Source organism: Sorex fumeus, unplaced genomic scaffold (genome assembly GCF_029834395.1).
Source record: "Sorex fumeus unplaced genomic scaffold, SorFum_2.1 ptg000038l, whole genome shotgun sequence".
In the NCBI taxonomy this organism is placed as follows: Eukaryota; Metazoa; Chordata; class Mammalia; order Eulipotyphla; family Soricidae; genus Sorex; species Sorex fumeus.
Genome location: NW_026606095.1, coordinates 5,179,975 through 5,200,288, shown reverse-complemented (window position 1 = coordinate 5,200,288; position 20,314 = coordinate 5,179,975). Strand labels below are relative to the sequence as shown.

The following is a 20,314-nucleotide window of genomic DNA, read 5'->3' as shown; positions in this document are numbered from 1 at the left end:
TGAGCTTTTAAAGGACCCGACAGAGGGTTCTTCATCTTGATTTTAGGGTAAAAACTTTGCTCATATTGAACTTGCAGTACATATTTGCCTTGATTTTACAACTTTTGCCTAATTTTAGCATATCATTTTAGAATCTCTTCTAATTCTTACATTTATCAAGATTTTATTTATATTCTTTATGTTCTTTGTGATTTTTCAAATATTTCATTTGCAACAAAGAAGCGAAAAAATCATTTTAAAAAAACGTAAAAAAAATTACATTTTTCTCTTGCCTAGCTTTCATTCAAATTAAATAGAAACCAAGGTCCTATGTTCTAACACTCAACCATATGGATGTCAAATAATTTGTTTTTAATCATGACAGGTATTTTTTTTAATAAGTAAACAGTGACCATTAAAATAGTGATTTCTGGTAACAGAGATGATTTGTACATATATTTGTGCTCACTGCTTTCTTATCCTTGGCTAAAATCAATCTAAGTTTGCTGCTTCTACTACTACCATCAGCCTGTTATTAATTATACATGCTTTAGGAAAGACTGGGGATATGTCATTGACTTCAACATTCCATTACAATTTTATGTAAGGAAAAAATTTAAAGCGCTTGTTTGCAGGACGTCCACTGATTCTTACCCATTTGTATGTTGTTGTTTGAACTTAAATTCTATGGTAGTTTTCATAAATACCTTTAAGAATTTATCCAGACAAAAATTCTAGGTATTCCAGCAGCAACTTACATTTAAATGAAAGGAAAATTGGAGGTAGGATTACATTTGTTTACAATTTCTTGAACAGTAAATGATTTCAGTATTCTCGTAACTAGTAAACTTGTTTGTGGTTTTCTTACTGTAATTTAGAAGTGAAGTGGGTTCTTAAATGTCTGGTTTTATTTTCCTGCCATAGTCAGATGATCTTCCAAACTCCTTTGAACACAGGTATTAACTACTTTATTAAAATGTTGCATTTTAGAGGCCGGAGAGATAGTGCAGCCAACATGGGCATGTGACCATATAGTCCCCTGAGCCACACCAGAAGTGGTCCTCAGTACAGGGTCAGGAGTAAGACCTGAGCACCACCGAGTGTGACCCCAAACCAAACTAACAAAAAGGTCTGTTTTTGTTTTGGGGCCATGCCCAGTGGTGCTCAGGTGCTCAGGGCTTACTCCTGCCTGGCTCCGTGCTTAGGAATCACTCCTGATGGGTTCAGGGGAAAGTGTAAGGTTCTGGGATAGAACCCAGACTGACCATGTGCAAATGCCCTATCCACTGTACTGTGGCTCCAGTCCCCCAAAAAATTGCTTTTAATAGAGTATAAATTAAAACTGAGTATTGTTCTGTTGTTTTATACCAATATTTTCTTGGTAATAGATAACAGAACCTGGACAAAAGTATCTTCCTCTTGATTTTTTGGGGGAATTGTACCCAGAACGCAGGGGTTTGGGGACACATGTAGGGACAATGACTAGTATGGAAGTTTGTGAGATTTTCTGGTGAAATTCTACATGCAACTTCCTTGTAAGAAGAGAGGAGAACCAGAAAGAAGCATCTTCAGTCTTTTTCAGTACTGTTACACTGTCCTTCAAGCCTTTTTATTCTATAGGCTTCCTTGCAAATATATGGTTTGTTATTGTCTATAGTAGTCCCAGAATACTAGCTGACCTATATATAAATATATATGTGTGTATATATATATATATATATATATATAGCAATCAAATACAAAGATTATTCATTCAAGTGTTACTATTTGATTGCTCGTAAAGTAGTACTTGGAGTCTATTCAGAGTCTGTTAGTTTCATTATTGTAGAATCCCTACCCTTTGGGATTAACTAAAGATCCATTAGAACACTCATCTTTGTCAGGACTGTCGGGAGCTGCTCTTGTGGTGCTGAGGACCATGCAGTGCAAGGACTGGTTAGGAACACTCTGCATCGGTCTCCAAGCAAAGGCTATTGTAGCTCAATTTTTAATTTCTGATGGTGCAGTGAGTATAGCCACTACTCAAAATAGTCTAGCAAATCTTGAGTCAGAAGAATGAAACTTATGACATCAGATGTGCAAGATGCTAAATCATAACACATACCTTAATTAAAATATTCTGTAAATTTCAGTATAGGCAGTTTGGTTTGTTTTACTGTGTAAACTTTTCAAGTTTATAATAACCAGGGTGGTAAATTTGTTTAGCAAGTTTTCAGTATCAACCAAGATACATAGAGCAGCAATACGTGAGCTTTAGGATAAATATTGACATAAGGACACTGGTAGGGGTATTGGGCACCTTGAAGATGCGGAGATGTGGTACAGCAAAATAGTGAACATTAACACTATTACAAACGGGTCACATGCACCAGTTATAACTAATAATAAAAGATAAGTGTTCGGCTAGGAATGTGGCTCGAATGGTAGAACCCTCTATGCCTTACATGTGTGTCCCCTAAGTGGTGACAGGCATTGACAATGCACCATGACTGTCCTCTGGATATCCAGACAAGTGCTTGAGCTTTAAATATATTACGTCATTGTTTGTGTTTCTAAAAATATCTAATTAGGCTAGCCAAAGATTTAGGTACATAGATACAATTTTCTTCATTGGAAATAATTACGTTTTCTTGGTGACCTGCTAACTGGTTATATCTGCAAAGCTCTTCTACATATATTCACTAAAACACGAGGTATCTGTATGAAGAACATTTAGAGGCAGCACCACACACACACACACACATACCCCCATGAAAAAAATTAAATGCTTGTGAATTAATTTGACAGTAATTCTCAGTCTGGAGTTCCATTTTTTTTATAGAGCCTGTGGAATTTTTCAAAAATTGCACACTTTTCTATTATACTATTTTCTACTATACTATTAATATTCTGCTCAGTAAATTAAACTACAGAAAAGGGAAAAGGTACACTGTGTCCTGTATTTCTTCTTAAAATGTTTACTTGGTTGTCTCAAGTGGCACAGCACATGTCTAGCAGGTACAAAGCCCGAGTTTGATGCACAGAACCACATAACTCCCCCTGGACCCAGACCTGCGCCTTTAGCACCACCAGGGGGCCTTGGATCCCCTTGCATCACTAGGTGTGACCCCTACTAAAATTTTTTTACTCTTAGTTAAGTTTATATTTTATTTTACTACAACTACTTTCTAACTTTTTAAAGCATGGGTTATTTTTCATTGACTAATCTCAGATGGGAAAAACATAGTCTTTATTTCTGGAGCATTTCAATAGCAAGCAAAATTTTTTGCCATTTTCTTTTAGTTTGTGAACTTTTTTAAAAAAATATTTGAGCACATTTCTGTCAGTTCTACCATGAAATTTTATTTCCAATCTCATGAAATGAATCTTCTTATAAAAATGGACTAAGAAAAATGGGCATGTGTATGTGTGAGACTATGAATATTGGGAAAGCCCTTCTTGAGATGGTAGATAAAATAAGCTTTTATATGTTTTCTCTGAATCACTCCAAGGTGTCATCATTGCTATTTTATGTAAGCTGTTGAAGAGGGAGGCTGCTTTTGTGTTGCATATCTCTTTTCTTTCAGAAATTACCGATGTTTGTAATTAGCTTCAAACACTGCCTTAATAGCAAGTGGAAGATTACCGCCTTCGGCCATCGGCCATCGTGATCTTTCCCTTTCCCTCGGGAGGAGAATTACAGCTGGCCTGGAAGAGAGGGTTTATCGTAGGCAGTCAGGACACCAGAGTAGTACGGAGCATACTGCCTGGCTTCATCTGGAACTTTGAGTAAGTGAACTAGAACCAGGAGACAAAGCTCACTGGATTTCACTCTTCATTTTGTAACTCTTCCTCTCCAGAAGGATATTTCTGAATGGAATGAGAAAACAGAAGAGAGCAAATTCTGTTATCCATGTAATTTGGGCTTGTAGCATCTCAGATAAAGCAGATTCTATAAGAAAGTAGAATACTTGCCCAACTCTGATACAATTCTCATGCTTTATTAGTTCAGTAGAAACCTCTTGGAGAGCTGGGACTTAACTTTGAGACTCATGCTTTTGAGCATTTAGTTGTAAGTCTAATGAACTTTTATTTTAGAGCAAAATTAACTTAGAATCTTCCAGTATTATGTAAAAGTACTAAGTCTGAAATAGTGGATCCGAGGGATAGTATGGTGAGTGAAGGACTTGCCTTGCATATGGCTGACCCAGGTTCAATCCCTGAGTACCGTCAGAAGTGATTCCTAAGCACAGGGCCATGAGTAAGCCCTGAGCACTTCTGGGTATGGCTCAAAAGCCAAGATTAATAATAAGACTGATATGAAATCTTCTGGGATGATTATTTAATTTAAGGAAGGTTCCATTTTTCTCTTTCTTGACTGTAAAGTGTTTTAGTTATTTTTTAACCTAGTAGCTAGTAATTTGATCTCTCAAACTTTCAAGCTCATTGAAGTTCTTAAATTTGTAAATAAGTTAAAAATACAAATGGTGTTGGGGCTGGAGCGATAGCACAGCGGGTAGGGCGTTTGCCTTGCACGCAGCCAACATGGTCGACACAGGTTCGATTCCCAGCATCCCATATGGTCCCCCGAGCACCGCCAGGAGTGATTCCTGAGTGCATGAACCAGGAGTGACCCCTGAGCATCGCTGGGTGTGACCCAAAAAAGCAAAAAAAAAAAAATACAAATGGTGTTAAGATAGAAAATTTGATGCATTTGATGTTTAAATAAATCTCGGTTAAGCTGAAATCTGTTTAACTTGAGTCCCTGCTTACCATGGTTTTTCAAATAGCTCTAAAATGAATGAAGGTATTAGTTTTGGCCTTTAGCTAAAGATGCTAAATCATAACTCATGCCACATCTACTGATGTGTTACAGCACTACTTTGTCATTTCTTCTGATAACTGTGGACAACACGAAGATATTTAGCCTAAATTGAATTTAACAAAGCTCATTCAGTATTTTTAGTGTGTTGTTAGAAGACTTTTAAGTTGTGAAAAGTGTTTATTAATCAGATATACTTGAAAGATCTCTTGCCATATGAAACAGTTTGTTTTCATATAAAATCAGAAACTATCTTAAAACAATTTTATGTCACTTTTGAAAGGAAGCACTGTGTATACTGTTTTCCCACCATGGTTTTGGAGTCTCAGCTGGCTGTGTACAGGGGTGAGTCCTGGTGGTGATAGGGGATCATGATCTGCCAAGGATGGCACCTAGGCCTCCTGTGTGCAAGAAATAAACCTCTGAGTTCTCTCCCCCACCCCTAAAAAGAAATACTTTTTTATTTTGCTCAGCAATAATCTTTAGTTACGAATTCAGATGAAAATGCCTCCTCAGTTACTTACGATGCTGATTTTCCAATGTGTTGTAACATCAGTTTCTCAGTGAAAATTGGCTGTTGTGAGGAATGCCATGGGAGGCAATATGGACAAATGAACACTTGGATTGTGGTGGCACTTTGAGTCCAGATTAGTTGATTCCACTAAAGAACTCATGAAGATACAGTGTCGGATTATAGATACTGCGAGCTGGAGACTTCATGTAAAAAGTAACTTTTCTTGAATTAGTTGCCTGCCTTTCAGTTTCAAATTACTCAAAGAATCATTGTGTGGTTATGTGTGGAGAATTGGCACCTCCCAGGGGTGTTCAAGAGTTCTGAAAACTACTCCTGTAAGGCTTAGTTCCCAGGCCAGCGAGTTTGCTATTAGACCCTGAGAATGTGGGGTGTTTTGGACCCTCAGAGATGGAGACCCACCACCAGAGACACCCCCCACCGTGGTGCCAGAGTTTTAATTTGGATTCCAGCACATGAAAAGGATGTATCTCTGACCACTCAGTACAATCCTGGACCCAGGATTGAATATTTTTTAATATGTTGAGCTGGGACTGGAGCAATAGTACAGCGGGTAGGGGTTTGCCTTGCACGCGGCCGACCCAGGTTTGATTCCCAGCATCCCATATGGTCTCCCAAGCACCACCAGGAGTCAGTCCTGAGTGCAGAGCCAGGAGTAACCCCTGTGCACCACCAGGTGTGACCCAAAAAGCAAAAAAGAAAAAAAAAGTTAAGCTTAGGCCCCATGATTTTCAGTGCTATTAATAGAGTATGAAGCATGCCATGCTCCAAAACTGAACCCAACACCAGTGCCCATAATTGAATTTTGCTGAATGGTTTAGTACCATCGTCGATTGGATATACAGACAAACGTTAATATCAAGTATTTGTAGTATCGACTATATTAGAACCCAGTCATGCAATGTCAGCTCTTCACAGCCTCATTCCCAGTGTTCATTTAACTTTTTACCTGATAGGCTCTAAGGAAGTGTAGGAATCCCAGCACAGAAGAGATGCCTGACCTTTCAGTGAGAAAAGAGCCCCAGGGATGGGAGGAAATGAACTTTACTGGAAACAGTAATGAGATATTTGAATCCGTGTTTAATGGTATACCACGTTCAATGGTATCCTCCCACTGCAGCTACTGGAATATATAAATATACATATATATGTATATATACACACACATACATATTCTTCTGCAACTAAGAATTTATATATAGTTCTTCTGCACTAACTTATTTTGGTATCAGAAATTATCTGAGATGCCACACTATTTAATGACTCAAGACTTGGATTCTGAAACCAAGTTAAACTTGGTTCTTTTCTAGCCTTTCCCCTTTACTGGCTTTATAATCATAGGCTTCTCTGAAGTCAGTTTCCATCCCTAAAATAGATATAATTGATTGTATATAATACCACCTTGATTACCGGTATATAACACCAAAATATTACCCCATTGTTGCTAGAATTTAAACAGTGAGGTAAGGATATGATTATTCAGTGTGTATAAAAGAATTTGTATCTTCACTCTTCTAAATGCATTTGTACTGGTTCTTGGCCAGCATTACATAAATTCTGTATTCTTTGCTCTTTGCTTTCATAAAGTCATTGTCTTTATGAAAGCAAAGAGAAAACAAAAATTACATACAGAATTTATGTAATCTTGGAGTTCTCTTTTGCAAGTTAGTAGAATTCTTTAAAATACCACAACAGTTTCTGCACATCCAATTGGTAAACATAATAAAGCCTCGATGACTTGGACTGCTCAGAATTACCCAGTATTTTACAAGAATCATCACTATTGTTTTCAAATATTACAATGGGCTGGAGCGATAGCATAGCTGGTAGGACGCTTGCCTTGCACACGGCCAACCTGGCTTTGATTCCTTCGTCTCTGTCGGAGAGCCCGAAAAACTACTGAGAGTATCCCACCTGCACGGCAGAGCCTGGCAAGCTCCCCGTGGCATATTCGATATGCCAAAAACAGTAACAAGTCTCACAAAGAAGACGTTACTGGTGCCCGCTCGAGCAAATCAATGAACAGCGGGAGGACAGTGCTACCATGGGCAGTTTGTGTTTCCTTAAAGAGGCTCTGCTGGAAATGACTACGAGCTCTGCACAGAAGTCCTCTGAGCCACCGCTGGCCCTTCTTCCAAAGGTCTCATCTGGCATCACTAATCAGTGCGTGTGGTTCTCTTTGCTAAGGCAGGTCTGTCCTCTTAACTCAGCTGTTGTAGAACCACTGATGACACCTCACCTCTCTTCCTGGAGCTCCCTAGGTCAGTGACAGAGCTCATGCCCTAAGGCTTGAGTACAGCCTTTGCTTTGACTGACACCTGAGTGTGAGGATAAAAAGGCAGGGATAGCCCAGCAGGCTTAATTTTTCATTAGATAGGAGCCAGTGAGATTTTTTTTTAACCAAAAAAAAAAAAACATACCATTAAGTTAGCCAAATATCACTTCTTACTGTTTATGTTAATCTCTGAGATAATGAATTCCTCTATTTGATCAAAAAAGCTTGACTGAAAACCTTATTTTTCTGACTCTGACCTTCAAAAGTCTCTTGTTTAAAGTCAGAACATTTGCCCTCTGGGGAAATAGCAGTCTCAGCTACACCAGGCAGTGGTCAGCAGGATGCCAGGTGAGTGTCTTAACCCTTGATCTACCTCTCTGGCCCCAGCAAAACGATTTGTTTGTTTTTTATCTCTGATTTTTAAACAGAACTCTGAGGAGGTTTTGACCTACTAGCTTTAGTTTTCTCTAAAAGACTAATGGAAGAAGTGGTCAAATTACTTTATAAATAGTTAGGGAAAGGTTGAAGTCACCATATTTGTATCACTTCCTTGGACTTTTTTTTAATATTTTTAAAAGATTAAGTTTTAGTACAATCTGTTAATAAACCTTTTCTCTTTAAAGCCCCTTCGTCACCTCACTATTTAAATTAACCAATCTATGAAACCATTTGTTCTCCAGTAGATATTCTTGCTTAACTTCTAAACCTTACTTATTATATAGATAACTTTCATTTTTCTTTTTATTCCTATGTTATTATGACCTTTAAACACACACACACACACACACACACACACACACACACACACACACACTGTTGCTTATACTCCCTAAGAGTCTTGTCTTCTGAAGCAGTCAGATACTGAGCTGAGAGAATACAGCTGAGTACCTTGTGCTCAGCTGACTCCAGCTTGATCCCCAGCAGGCATATGGTCCCCCAAGCGCACAGCCCGTTTGCAGCCCAAAGCTCCCTCCACCAAAAAACCAAACTGACCCTTGGTGTTAATTTTTTTCCCCTGAACTATGTGGTCCAATTGTTTACCCATTTTTTCTAAGTATTTCCATATATACTAGCACTTTACATAGACTTAAAGAAGTCTTCTATGTGAGTGATGTGTTCCTGTTTCCATGCTCTGTATTTTCCAGGAATATCTTTGTTACAGAACTCAGGTACTTTGTATTCTTGGAGTGATTTGAATCTTAGTGATGTTTGCTACATTATGTAGTATCTGGCCTATGTTCTTTTTCTAAAATACTGGGATATATGGGTCAGAAAACATGGATGTTAGAAGAGGGTAATCTTCTTTCAAGTTCCTACTTTCTAAGTGTGTGAGCAATTTGGTTTGGGTTTGTTTATATCTATTAAGCTAAGAATTACTTAGTCTTCTTTCCCAGTGCATAGGAAGCCTTTAACCTGTAACTGTGTTTGAAATGATTCTGATATATATGTATTTATATATATACATATATAGATTCTATTATATGTGATAAATGCAGCTTTCTTTGTGTTTTTCAACTTATCTCTTAAAACAGTTCTTAAACCATGATAAATAATTCTTTATATACATACTTTTAATGAATATGGCAAATAAAATATTGTTCCCTTAAAACAGTAACATTTAAATGGAGTCAGCTTGCTTAAAGTACCTGGCTGTTGTACTTGACACTGAAGCCTATCCTTGGTCACAGCCACTTAGTTACACTAAATGCTAAGGAGATCCCAAATAGTTTTAGCGAGAACTATCATTCCTTACATTTGTTCAGGATGTGACACCTGTTTGGATCCTGTTAAACTAGAATCTCAGCCCCACAGCAGCTAGCACCCAGGACTGCCGGAGACCGTTTTCCTGTACACCTGGGGAGAGAAGCAGAGCTCTGCAATTAGAAGTGAAGAGATCACTTGCAGAGCCTATCGGCCAGTGTGATTCCCAAGCACCTCATTCACAAGGAGTTTGGGTTTGGGTCTGGGCTTTGGGGCCACATCAGGCGGTGCTTGAGCCTTCCTCCTGGCTCTGTGCTCAGGAACGACTCCTGGAGGAGCTTGGGGGAACATGTAAGGTGCTTTGGCTGAGGCGAGCACCTCAGCTATACTGTCTGTACTGTCTCTCCAGCCCCCATACACAAAGACAGAGGCAGGAAGGTCCAATCCCAGAGAGAGCATCCCTTGCCCATGAAGCTCTCCTGAACTTGTCCCTGCAGGGAGGACTCTGGCTGCAGCAGACTCACACCAGCTGGCCCACCTGGCCCAGCCCTGACACGACTTCCGCTATCCTCGCTGTCACAGGTCATAGCACAGCCTGGTTCTGGGTACCAAAGGCAGCAGGGGCCGGGCTGCTCCTTCCTGTCCTGGAGCTGGGCTCTGGGCCTCACAAGCTGCCCACTGGCTGCTGTCCATGCTGTCACCCTGCTCATCTTGGCCATGGCCATCATGATGCTCTGCCCACGTCCCACAGCTCTGAAACGACCAGTCTCCCCGGCCCTCTCATATGACCCACACTCTAGTGATGGTCACCACACATGTTCTTCATGCTGGAAAGATGTTCCTCTTAAAAAAAAAGTTAGAAATGTTCGTTTTTCTTTGGAAATGTATTTAGGAGCCAGAGAGATAGAACAGTAGTATAGCATTTGCCTTGCACACAGCCAACCTGAGATCAGTCCCTGACACCCTACATGGTCCCAAGCCCTGCCAGGAGTAATCCCAGAGTGCAGAGGTACACACTTAGCACTGCCGGGGTCGCCCAAAAGACACCACACACACACACCCACAAAAAAAAAAAGTGTTGCATTTATGGGTTGTTTACGAGCCCTGAAAGGAGTTGCACAAACCTTTTTTTTCCCTTAGCTTTTATACCAGATGCTATTGTAACTGTTGAAATCAGTTGTTGGTTTATACAGGTTAGCTTTGACTTATGGGGGTCTGAAAAGTTGTACGCAAGGCAAGGCCCAGTTGCAACATCAGACTTCACAAAGTCTTGATAAAGAAACTTATTTCTTAGAGTTGCTGAGCTCTAACCACAACTTCGACATCACCTGAAGATTGTGAGTTATTAACGGGGTTTATTGTCTCTTGACTCCTATTACCAGTGATGTTCTCACGGAGAATAACATTTCTTTCTTGGTTTTACCTTTTGACCCCAGAACAAAAGGAAATAAATGTTTTAAGAATGGTTGATTTTCAGAGACCAAAAATATAAAGCAGGATGCAAAGTTAAACATTAATGCCTCACATACACTTTCTCATAACCCTTCCCAGCCAAGAGATGAATGCTATGCATAGCTGGTTTGCCTCTGCTAACCCTTACCGACGTTTTGTGTGTTAATACTAGTAAATGCACATATATATGTGTTTCTCATTCCCTTTTTCTCAGTAACTCTTTCTTCTCACTTGATGTATCTTACACCAATTTCAATATCACACACATCGGAATGCCTTTTGCATGCATAGTGACCTCTTGTATACCCAGTCTGTATTTCAACAAGTCATTGATTATTGAGATTTTTTCCTTTTAACACAGTATTGTTACGAACATTCCAGAGTATATTTTGATTTTTTTCATAAAATAAATTATCTGTGAAATTGCTGGCTTGAAGACTATGTTATATTGATTTGCTTTAAGTTAGACATTTTCTCATGTTTATTAGCATGATTTTGTATTTTTCTGAATTCTCTGTTCATACTCTATACACTTTTCCCTAATGGTTACTCATTAATTTTCTGTTGGTTTATTTATATTGTTAGAATTCTCTGTATTAAGAAATTAGCTCTATATCTCTGTGTCAACATGTATTTCCCAGTGTTTCCTTTGATCTAGTATTATTTCTTATTTGCTAGTTATTTTGCCACCAATAATGTTTAATTTTCATATAATAGCAATTTTTAAATTTTGAGGGTTTTCTGGGAGGTGCAGGGGTTTTGAGCCACACCTGCAGTGCTCAGTGACTAACTGACTCTGCTGGCAACTGACCTGACGGTGTTCAGGTGATCATGGTTGGTGCCGGGCATCTGAACTATGGTCGGCCAAATGCACAGCAGACACCTGTGCTGCCTCTCCAGATTTAACTTTAAATTTTATCTACTTTGTGTTTTGAATTTTCTGTTCTTCACTTGAGTATTAAATATTGCTTTTCCAGTACTTCCAGAGTTTCATTTTATATATTTAGATCAGTGACCCATGTAAAAATAAAACCAGGGTTCACACACGCAAGTGCAATGTTTTTGGCAATTGAGGTGGTGGTAGGGGAAATAACTGGACACCAAGATCACAATGTAACACCCTTGTAACATATTATCTTAACTATAATAAATTAATAGGGGGAAAAGAAGTTAATGTGGTAGAAACAGAGATTCAACATAAACTCTTGAGTTGCCTGGAATGTCACTTATTTTATAATACATGCTTTTATCCAGTAATTTGGGATGCTTTCTGAGTTTCAAAAATTCCTATACCAGGATATATAGAATTTTATAAAATATTTTATGCACTTCATTTCTAGAGTTGGTATTCTTTTTCATGAAGTGTCTTGTTTCTAATTTCCACTAACCCAAATTGCCTCACTACTTCAACTCTTAGATTGTATAAATAGTTACTAAGATAAGATAGTTCTTATTCTCCTTTGATTATTTTCTGAATAGCTTCATTTTGTTTGGGGGTAAATTTTAGCACAGTTTTGTCAAATGACTTCTTAACTGCCCCAGAATAAATACCACCTTAATGTGTGTATGTGTGTGTGTGTGGGTGAGCACGTGTGTGTTATGTGTTATAGAGGGTATGTAAAAATGGCCAGGGAGGTAGATGAGCTAACAACTTGGTTAGAATGAATAATTTTTAGGCAAGAACAAGACTTAGCTTTCTGTTTTCAAATTTTCTGATTTCCATTTATTTTTAATTAACTCTAATATAGACTGAGTTGATATTTGTTAACTGCCTATTATTAAATAACATTTGTAAATGTCTTTATTACCTTTGTGAACAGGATTTTTTGATGTTCAATATTGTGTTTATAAAACAAAGTCACTGGACTTTGTAAATTGAGTTTTCCAGCTATAATAATAACTGGATAGTTTCTACTGTTCCTCTCCAATAGTTGATTCTTCTTCCTCATTTATTTTCTTAAAACATGACCTATTTCATCTAGTATTCCAAATTTATTGGTATAGTTTATTATTTAATAATTATTACTAACTTGTTTTGAATTTATCTTAGTCCCTTTTCTATTTGTAATTCAAGGAACTCATGTTTACTTGCCCTACCAACTAGAGTAAACAGTAACGATGTTCTTTCCACAATTTTATAATCTTTTAAGATATAAAAGTCTTTAATGCTTTTCATCTGCATGCCTCATCTACTGTTTGGGGCAGGGGTGGGTTTTTTTGTTTTTTTGTTTTGTTTTGTTTTTTGGTACTGATCTCCTTGCATATACAAATTCTTCTCGTGCTTTTTAAAAATACATTTATTTTTAATGAAGACACCATGATTTACAAAGTCATAACAGAATTGTTTCAGGCATACAGTGTTGCAACACCAGTCCCATCCTGCCATCCCCCTGCCTGCCTCCTTGGCTGGCATATAACAAATTGGGGAAAGAATTTTTTTAATTACTGTGAAATCACTTATTAGCTACTCAGCTGTGTTCAGTGTTTTGACATAGCCTCTTGGAATATGGTTTTTGAAAGTATATATATTTCTGGAATTTTTGTTTGATTTTTGGGTCACACTTGGCAGTGCTCAGGGATCACCCTAGTGAGGCTCAGGGAACTACGTATGATGCTGGGGATTGAACCAGGTTCATCTGTGAGAAGGACAAGCATCTTAATCACTTTACTATCTCTCCTGCCCTCATAAAATTTCTTTATAAGATCTAGTATCTTTGGCTAAAATCTAAACATAGCCATTTTTGAGGAATCTTAGAATTATAATTCCTTAAAATAATAATAATAATCTACAGTCAGAGAAATAATAAAGAGGTGAAGCCACAGCCTTGCATGTAGCCTGCCCCAGTCTGATTCCCAGCACCACATGGCAACCTCTGCATAGCTGCGTGTGTCAGGACTGCTAGAGTATCCTGAGTGACCCAGTCCTACTGGACTTGGGCAGCCTCCAGAGCCAGCACTGAGTGCTCGGTTGAATGAGACTAGCGGACAAGGGACCCCGAATAATAATAGTAATCTAACCTGCTGTGTATTTTAAACAATCGCTCTACCCTCAAAGCAAATGACACTGAGAACAGAATTTCAGATGTCTGTTTCATTGAAATAGTTACTTTTATTTTTTTTGGAATGAAGAATTATTTATAGAGAGTGTTTCAATGTGTCATGTGTTTTAACAGTCTTAAAAATTAAGAATCATTGCATAGGAAAATTGGGTTCTCGGCTTTCCTATTGAGAATTTTTAATGAGTTATGATATTGATAAAATAAAGTTTATTTGTAAGTTAGAAAGGGAAATTGCTTCTAAGAGGCAAAGTGAGGGGAAATAGCGTCTGTGATAATTAGTATGTCTGCGTGTTTCTACAAGAATGCGATTAAATGTTTTCAAAATAAAATGGACGTGGGGCTAGAGAGAGAGAACAGGAGGTACATCACTTGTCTTGAATGCAGCTCACCCAGATTCAATCTCGAGCACCCCATAGGGTTCCTTGAGCCCCACCAGGGGCGATTCCTGGCACAGAGTCCACAGAAAGCCTTGAGTACAGCCAGGAGTATCTTTTAAAAAAGATAAAATAAAAAAGAATGTGACCATTTAATGGTAACCTCAGTAGATCTCATTCAAACATTATGAGATAATTGTATCGTCAGAAATCTAGCATTAAAGATTCCGATACCTGCATCTGAGTAATCTTGAATGAAAGCAATGCCAGTAAAAGAAGCAATGCTTTTGTAACTTCCTGATCATGTGTATAGTTTGTGTGGCCCAAAAATCAAACAAGAATTCTAAAAATTACACATTTTTGTATATTTATATACAAAAATATACATATATACTTATATGTAGTATAAACATGAATGATTTGTTCTCATTGAGAAATGATTTTAGGAGGTCATATGCATTGCAATAATAGGGGCCTTGTAGGTTTTCTCATATTCTCTAATCTTCTTTTTTAGGTCTTAGAAGATGGAAGATTTGCAACTTGCAAATATTTCACCCATGTTATGATCAATAAGTCAGATATATTCATGATAACCAAAAGGTGATTTGTTTTCTCTAATGTCATTTGATAGGGGATACCACCAACTCATTTCATGAAAAGTACATCAGTCAGTTTTTGTTCTATGCTCTGTGCTGTCACATTGATTTTTTGCTAACTCTGATCTTAATATACAAGCTTCATTCTTAAAACATTACATTCCTTTGCATCTGACTTTGTGCACACAGCTAGTTAAATGCATAATGGTGCACTAACCATTTAGAATTCAACAGTGATAGTCATTGTTTCCATCATTTCAGACTCATGGAAATTCCCAGAGGACTGTTCTTCCAAGGGTACTTAGGTTTGACTATTGAAACTTTAGAATCAATTTTTTTTATGTTTTAATCCTACCTATTTCTGAAGAGTTTAAACCACTATTTCAATTTTCTTATTTACAAAGCAATGCAAGTTAGAAAATTCATGCAGTATTAGAAGACATACATGTGTAAAAGCCATAATTTCCTCTTGGTCCCTCTTCCCCTTTCCTAGAGGCAGTTTTTCTCTCATTTGTATCCGGGATGCCTCTTCAAACGTACAGACATTTTTAATTTTTTTTTCTTTACGGTGCCAGAAGGGAAGCCAGAGCCTGATATAAGAAAAGCAGGTCCCCACTACTGAGCTACATTCCTGGCTCCGGACATTTATATTTTAATGTCAATGGGAATCTTACCATCTTTGTACTTTTTTTAAAACTTAAAATCTATACTTTGAATTATTCTGTTTATTCGCACTCTGAAATACTAATTTGTAAAGGACAGCTTAGTACTCAATTAGGATAACATGCACTGTAATTGACATCTTGAGTTTTGTTTTATTTTTCCCCCCACTTAAAACATCGTGTTTTACAAAATTATTCATGATGGTTTGTTACAGGCATTCAATATTCCAACGCCCATCCCACCACCATTGTCACCTTCCCTCCAACATTGTCTCCATTTTCCCAACCATCTCTCAAGCCTACCCCTGTAACAGTCCCACAATAATTTATTTTATATTGTTTGTTATCACTAAATGGTTAATGGAATGACAAAAATTTTTCAATAGAAGAAAATTTGTGAAAATTGTTGTATCTCTCCATGGGGACATTAGGTCCTTGTCTGGGGGTTTACTGAGCTGTTGTTGCAAGTTAAACCTTCTGTGTTCATGTTTTAATTAGTTGAGATTGGTGACATCTTGAGTGTTTTAATTTTTATATCTACACAATGACTCAGCAGTCATTTATTTTTGTTGTTCATAGCAATTTGGGGTTATTGTTTATTTTTATTGTTTTGGGGGATTCCAAGCAGAACTCAGGAGACTCCCCACCACCACCACCTCTCAACCTCTCAACCCCCTCCCCGCCCCCCCGTGATTCTAAGCCGCAGGACTAGGCAGCACTGAACCCCTAGCCTTGGGTCAGATGCAGCACTGACTAGGTTGCACCAAGCAATGCTTGTGGAACTCTGTGATGTCAGAGATCTCACCTGGGGTGGCCAGATGCAAGATAGGAACGAAACCCCCTATACTGTTTCTTTGAGTCATAGCAATGTTTAATCTTCAATATTATTAAGCCTTCATTTCCCACTGACCAGAAATATTGCTGGCCCATGAGAGTTAAATAAGATTCTGTTGCAAAGTCTGTTTCCACATCTTAAAACGTTAAAAATTCTCAACAAAGCAGACATCCTCAAGGTTACAGACATTAGCAGTATATGAATGTGAATGAGTTATAGTTGACAGAAAAGTGATATTTAATGAGACTGTTTCCCAGTTTGGGCTTTCAGGACAAAGGTAAATTTTAAATTAACGAGTATTTGGTACTGGCCACAAGAATAGCCTCGGTTTTCCACATGGTTGAAGATGTAGTACAGGACCACTGGATTTTTTCCACTGGGCCCATAAACCTGGAGGGATGGAAGAGAAAATTAGTCCGAAGACTGAGGAATGAGAGATTAAAATCATGATTAACTCTGTCTCTCTCTGTCTCTCTCTCTTGTCTCTCTCTCTTCCTTCCTTCCTTTCTTTCTCTCTCTTTTTCTTTCTCTTTTTTCTTTCTTGCTTTCTTTCTTTTGCAAAGGTGGGGGGTAGTTACTTCCATCAGTGTTCAGGATTTACTCTTGAGGGATTAGGGATCACTCCTGGCAAAGCTTGGGGGACCATATGGGATGCTAAGGCTCAAATCCAGTCAGATGTAAACAAGGCAAGTGCCCTGCCACTGTGCTATCTCTCCAGAGGTGCTCAGGGCCACACTCAATCAAGCTATTGGCCACCATGACCACACTTGGTGGAACAACTTGAGCTTATTCCCACCCACCCCAGCCTCCTAGCAGTGTTTTGGTTTCTGAAGTAAATCTTGTCATTGGATTAAATTTACTGATTTATTTTGCAGCGGTGTGTTATTTATAACAAAGGGAACATTTGGCCAACTTACTTGCGAGTGGCAATATAGTTTTGATGAATTCACCAAAGAGCCCTTTATTGTTCATGGGAGAAGATTACGCATTGAAGCAAAGGTATGTTGCAATTTTTGAAAACCAGGAATTGAAAATAGTACATTGAAATACATTATTTCAGTTTAGAGTTACAGGAGGCCCTGACTTTGGACAGTTCTCCTGAAGATTTGTTCACGCCCTACTGTGCAGGAGTGTTGGACGTTGCAAGGAAATGGTACTTCTGCACCTGAGCATTCACTTTCCCTGGCCTCAAGATAGACAGTGTTGGGCATTGTGCTGCCAGCCAGGGCCCTGAGGACAGGAAGCCACACCTTACCTAGTTCACCTTCACATAGTGTCTAGGAAGTAAGGCAAAATGCTGACCCTCCTGTGTCCCCTGGGCTCCATGCTCAGTGAGTCTGCAACCACACCTTGCTGTAAATGTTCTGAGAGCAGTTGGGTGGGGTTGGGGGAAATTGCTCTGCTAAAGTGGCCAAAATGTGGACTCAGCCTAAATGTCCTTTGGCAGATGACTAGATAAAGCAGCGGTGGCCCTCAAGAAAACAAAGCCTGTTTTTAGGGACAGAGTGGATAAATCTTGAGGTGATCATGCTCAGTAAAATAAGTGAAGGATTACTACCAGGTTGTTTCTCCCCTGTGGTATTTAAATAACCAAGCAAACTGTCAGGGAAAAACAACAAAAATGAACTCCCAGATTTGGTGAAATCTGATGGTTTGCAGAGGTTAAGGGTAAGGGAGGAGATAGGAGTGATGGGTGGATGGTCTTTGGAGTGTTGGAAAGGACTTTTAACGTCAGTGCTTGGTGTGGTGAGCCTTGTAGAAACGTGACGCAGTTTTACCCTGAAATGCTATAGTACTGTAAACAAATTACTTTTTAAATAAAAATATTTTTAAAGGTTTTTGAAGTCTGGGCAGGTTAACTTCAGTAAGTTAAGTGTATCACTGTAACACTGTCATCCAGTTGTTCATCGATTTACACGAGTGGGCACCAGTAACATCTCCATTCATCCCAGCCCTGAGATTTTAGCAGCCTCTCCTTTCTCGTCTTTCCCAACGCTGCTGTATTGGAGGCTCTTTCAGGGTCAGGGGAATGAGACCCGTTATTGTGACTGTTTTTGGCATATCGAATACGCCACGAGGAGCCTGCCAGGCTCTGCCGTGTATTCAACTCATTTTTATCTTGCAGTGTTTTTATCTTATGGTGACCCATTATGTCCACAAAGATTATCTGTACCCTACTTTTGTTGCTTTCTAGCTCTCGTGTAGATGTTGCTTTAGTCTTGTAAGGTTTTTCTGTACGCCAGCAGTCAGAACTCAGACTTAGAAGAAAGCTGGGACTAGGTAAAAGCGTGCTACTTTATGTGCCATTAAATTGACAGACGCCTTTCCACTTTATACCCAGGGCAGAACCCCACTTTCCCCACTGCCGTCCATAGTCCTGAAATGTAAGGAAAAACCTGAACACTTCAGAATCCCTAGCAGATCACTCCAAACAGTTTTCCTTAAAGTCTCGCTAAAGGACTTGCCTTTTTCTCTAATAGCTGTGGAGAAGAAGGACATTTCCTTCCCAATCATACTATAGCCATCATGAAGGCAGAAATTGTTCTCACTCTGCATTGATTACTAGTAGCCAGTGCAGTGCCAGCAGTATTTGCTGATGTAGAAATACAATGACCATAAATTAACACAGGCTCTGTCCATTTTAAGTGGAAGTGGTTATTTTTAGACTGAGAAAATGGACTGTTCTGTATTTGGCTTCATTTGACTGGTTGCATTTCTGGAAGGCCATTCTGCCATTAGCTCTCTTAAAGGTATTGTAAAGGACTCAACTTGAAAAGTCAATTTTATAGCTTTGATGTGCTTAGATAACATGATTAGCAATCATTCTCCCTACCCCTTCCTTGTCCTCCCTTTATTTACCACCCTCATCTGTAGGTTCAGTTTCTTCATTGCTGGCTTCACTCACAAGCAGACTGTCCCTTGGGGACACATTAAGAGGTTTAAGCTCATAGCCTACTAAGCAGAATAAAAATGTCTCACTGGGCCACCTTTAGTCTCTTATTTCTGAGGTAGCTGTAATGGGCCAGCTGTTCAGGGAGAGTTATGAGATCACCTTCGTGCTACTAAGAAGGAAGGGTCAGCTCTTGTGGGAGAATATGGAGTCAGTGAAAGTGAGAAATAGTTCTGCCAGTCAGATCAGCAAGTAGCCACTGGAATGTGGAGCAAGGGGCAGAGACAAGCAGGAACAGTTTTGACTCTGGGGCTGTGGCCAGCGCTCCCTTTGTGAGTGTGTTTTGTCATGGAAGACCATTCTTTATGTTATGACCATTCCAAGGACATTGCACATTTCTTGAGTAGCCTATTAGTTCCTGAGGATTTTAGAATACTTGACTCATTGATAGCTTCTCTGATTCATTCATAAAATGCCAGGCAGAGTCTGGCACAAGGAGGCTTCCAGAGGTCCACCCATTCTCTGGTCACTGTGACTAACTCTAGTTCTTAGCTTTTATTAAGGATGTACAATTTGTATAACATAAACTAATCAAAATGCTTACTCTGTTTATAGGAACGGGTAACACCTGTATTTCATGCCAAAGAATTTGGAAAAATCATTAATTTCAAGACACCAGAGGATGCTAGGGTAAATACAATATCTTTTACTGATTTTTATTTTAAAGTCATGTAATTTGGCCGCACGACATCTTATTATGACATCTTATTATCTCATTCCTACTTTGGACAAACTGGCAGGCTACCGAATGTAGCCTGCCCACACGACAGAGTCTGGCAAACTCCCCGTGGTGTACCCAATATGCCAAATACCAGTAACAATGATGGGTCTCATTCTCCTAAAGAGCCTTGAATATAATCTCAGGGCTAGGATGAAGGAGACGTTACTGGGACCTGCTCGAGACAATCGACGAATAACAGGATGGTCCTGATTCATGATTCGTGTAATTTGGATGATTTTCAAAGGCAGCTATGTTAATTTTTAAATTTGTGTATGTGTGTCATTTCACAGTTTTTGTATATGTAACTAGATATTTTTTTCCATAAAACTATTTCTTTAGATTGAATGCAGGATACCTACTTATTTTTCATATGAAAT

At 38.8% G+C, this 20,314-nt stretch overlaps 1 protein-coding gene across 1 annotated transcript in view; it reads left to right on the top strand.

Moving 5' to 3' along the window:
* The window catches only part of VPS13A (vacuolar protein sorting 13 homolog A), a 210,696-nt gene that overhangs the window by 187,050 nt on the left and 3,332 nt on the right, over positions 1 to 20,314 (top strand). Inside the window, exons 69-71 of the mRNA XM_056118801.1 lie at positions 14,688 to 14,773; positions 17,142 to 17,265; positions 19,772 to 19,846. Of these exons, the coding sequence (XP_055974776.1) occupies positions 14,688 to 14,773; positions 17,142 to 17,265; positions 19,772 to 19,846 (285 nt within the window). The remainder of the gene's footprint in view (positions 1 to 14,687; positions 14,774 to 17,141; positions 17,266 to 19,771; positions 19,847 to 20,314) is intronic.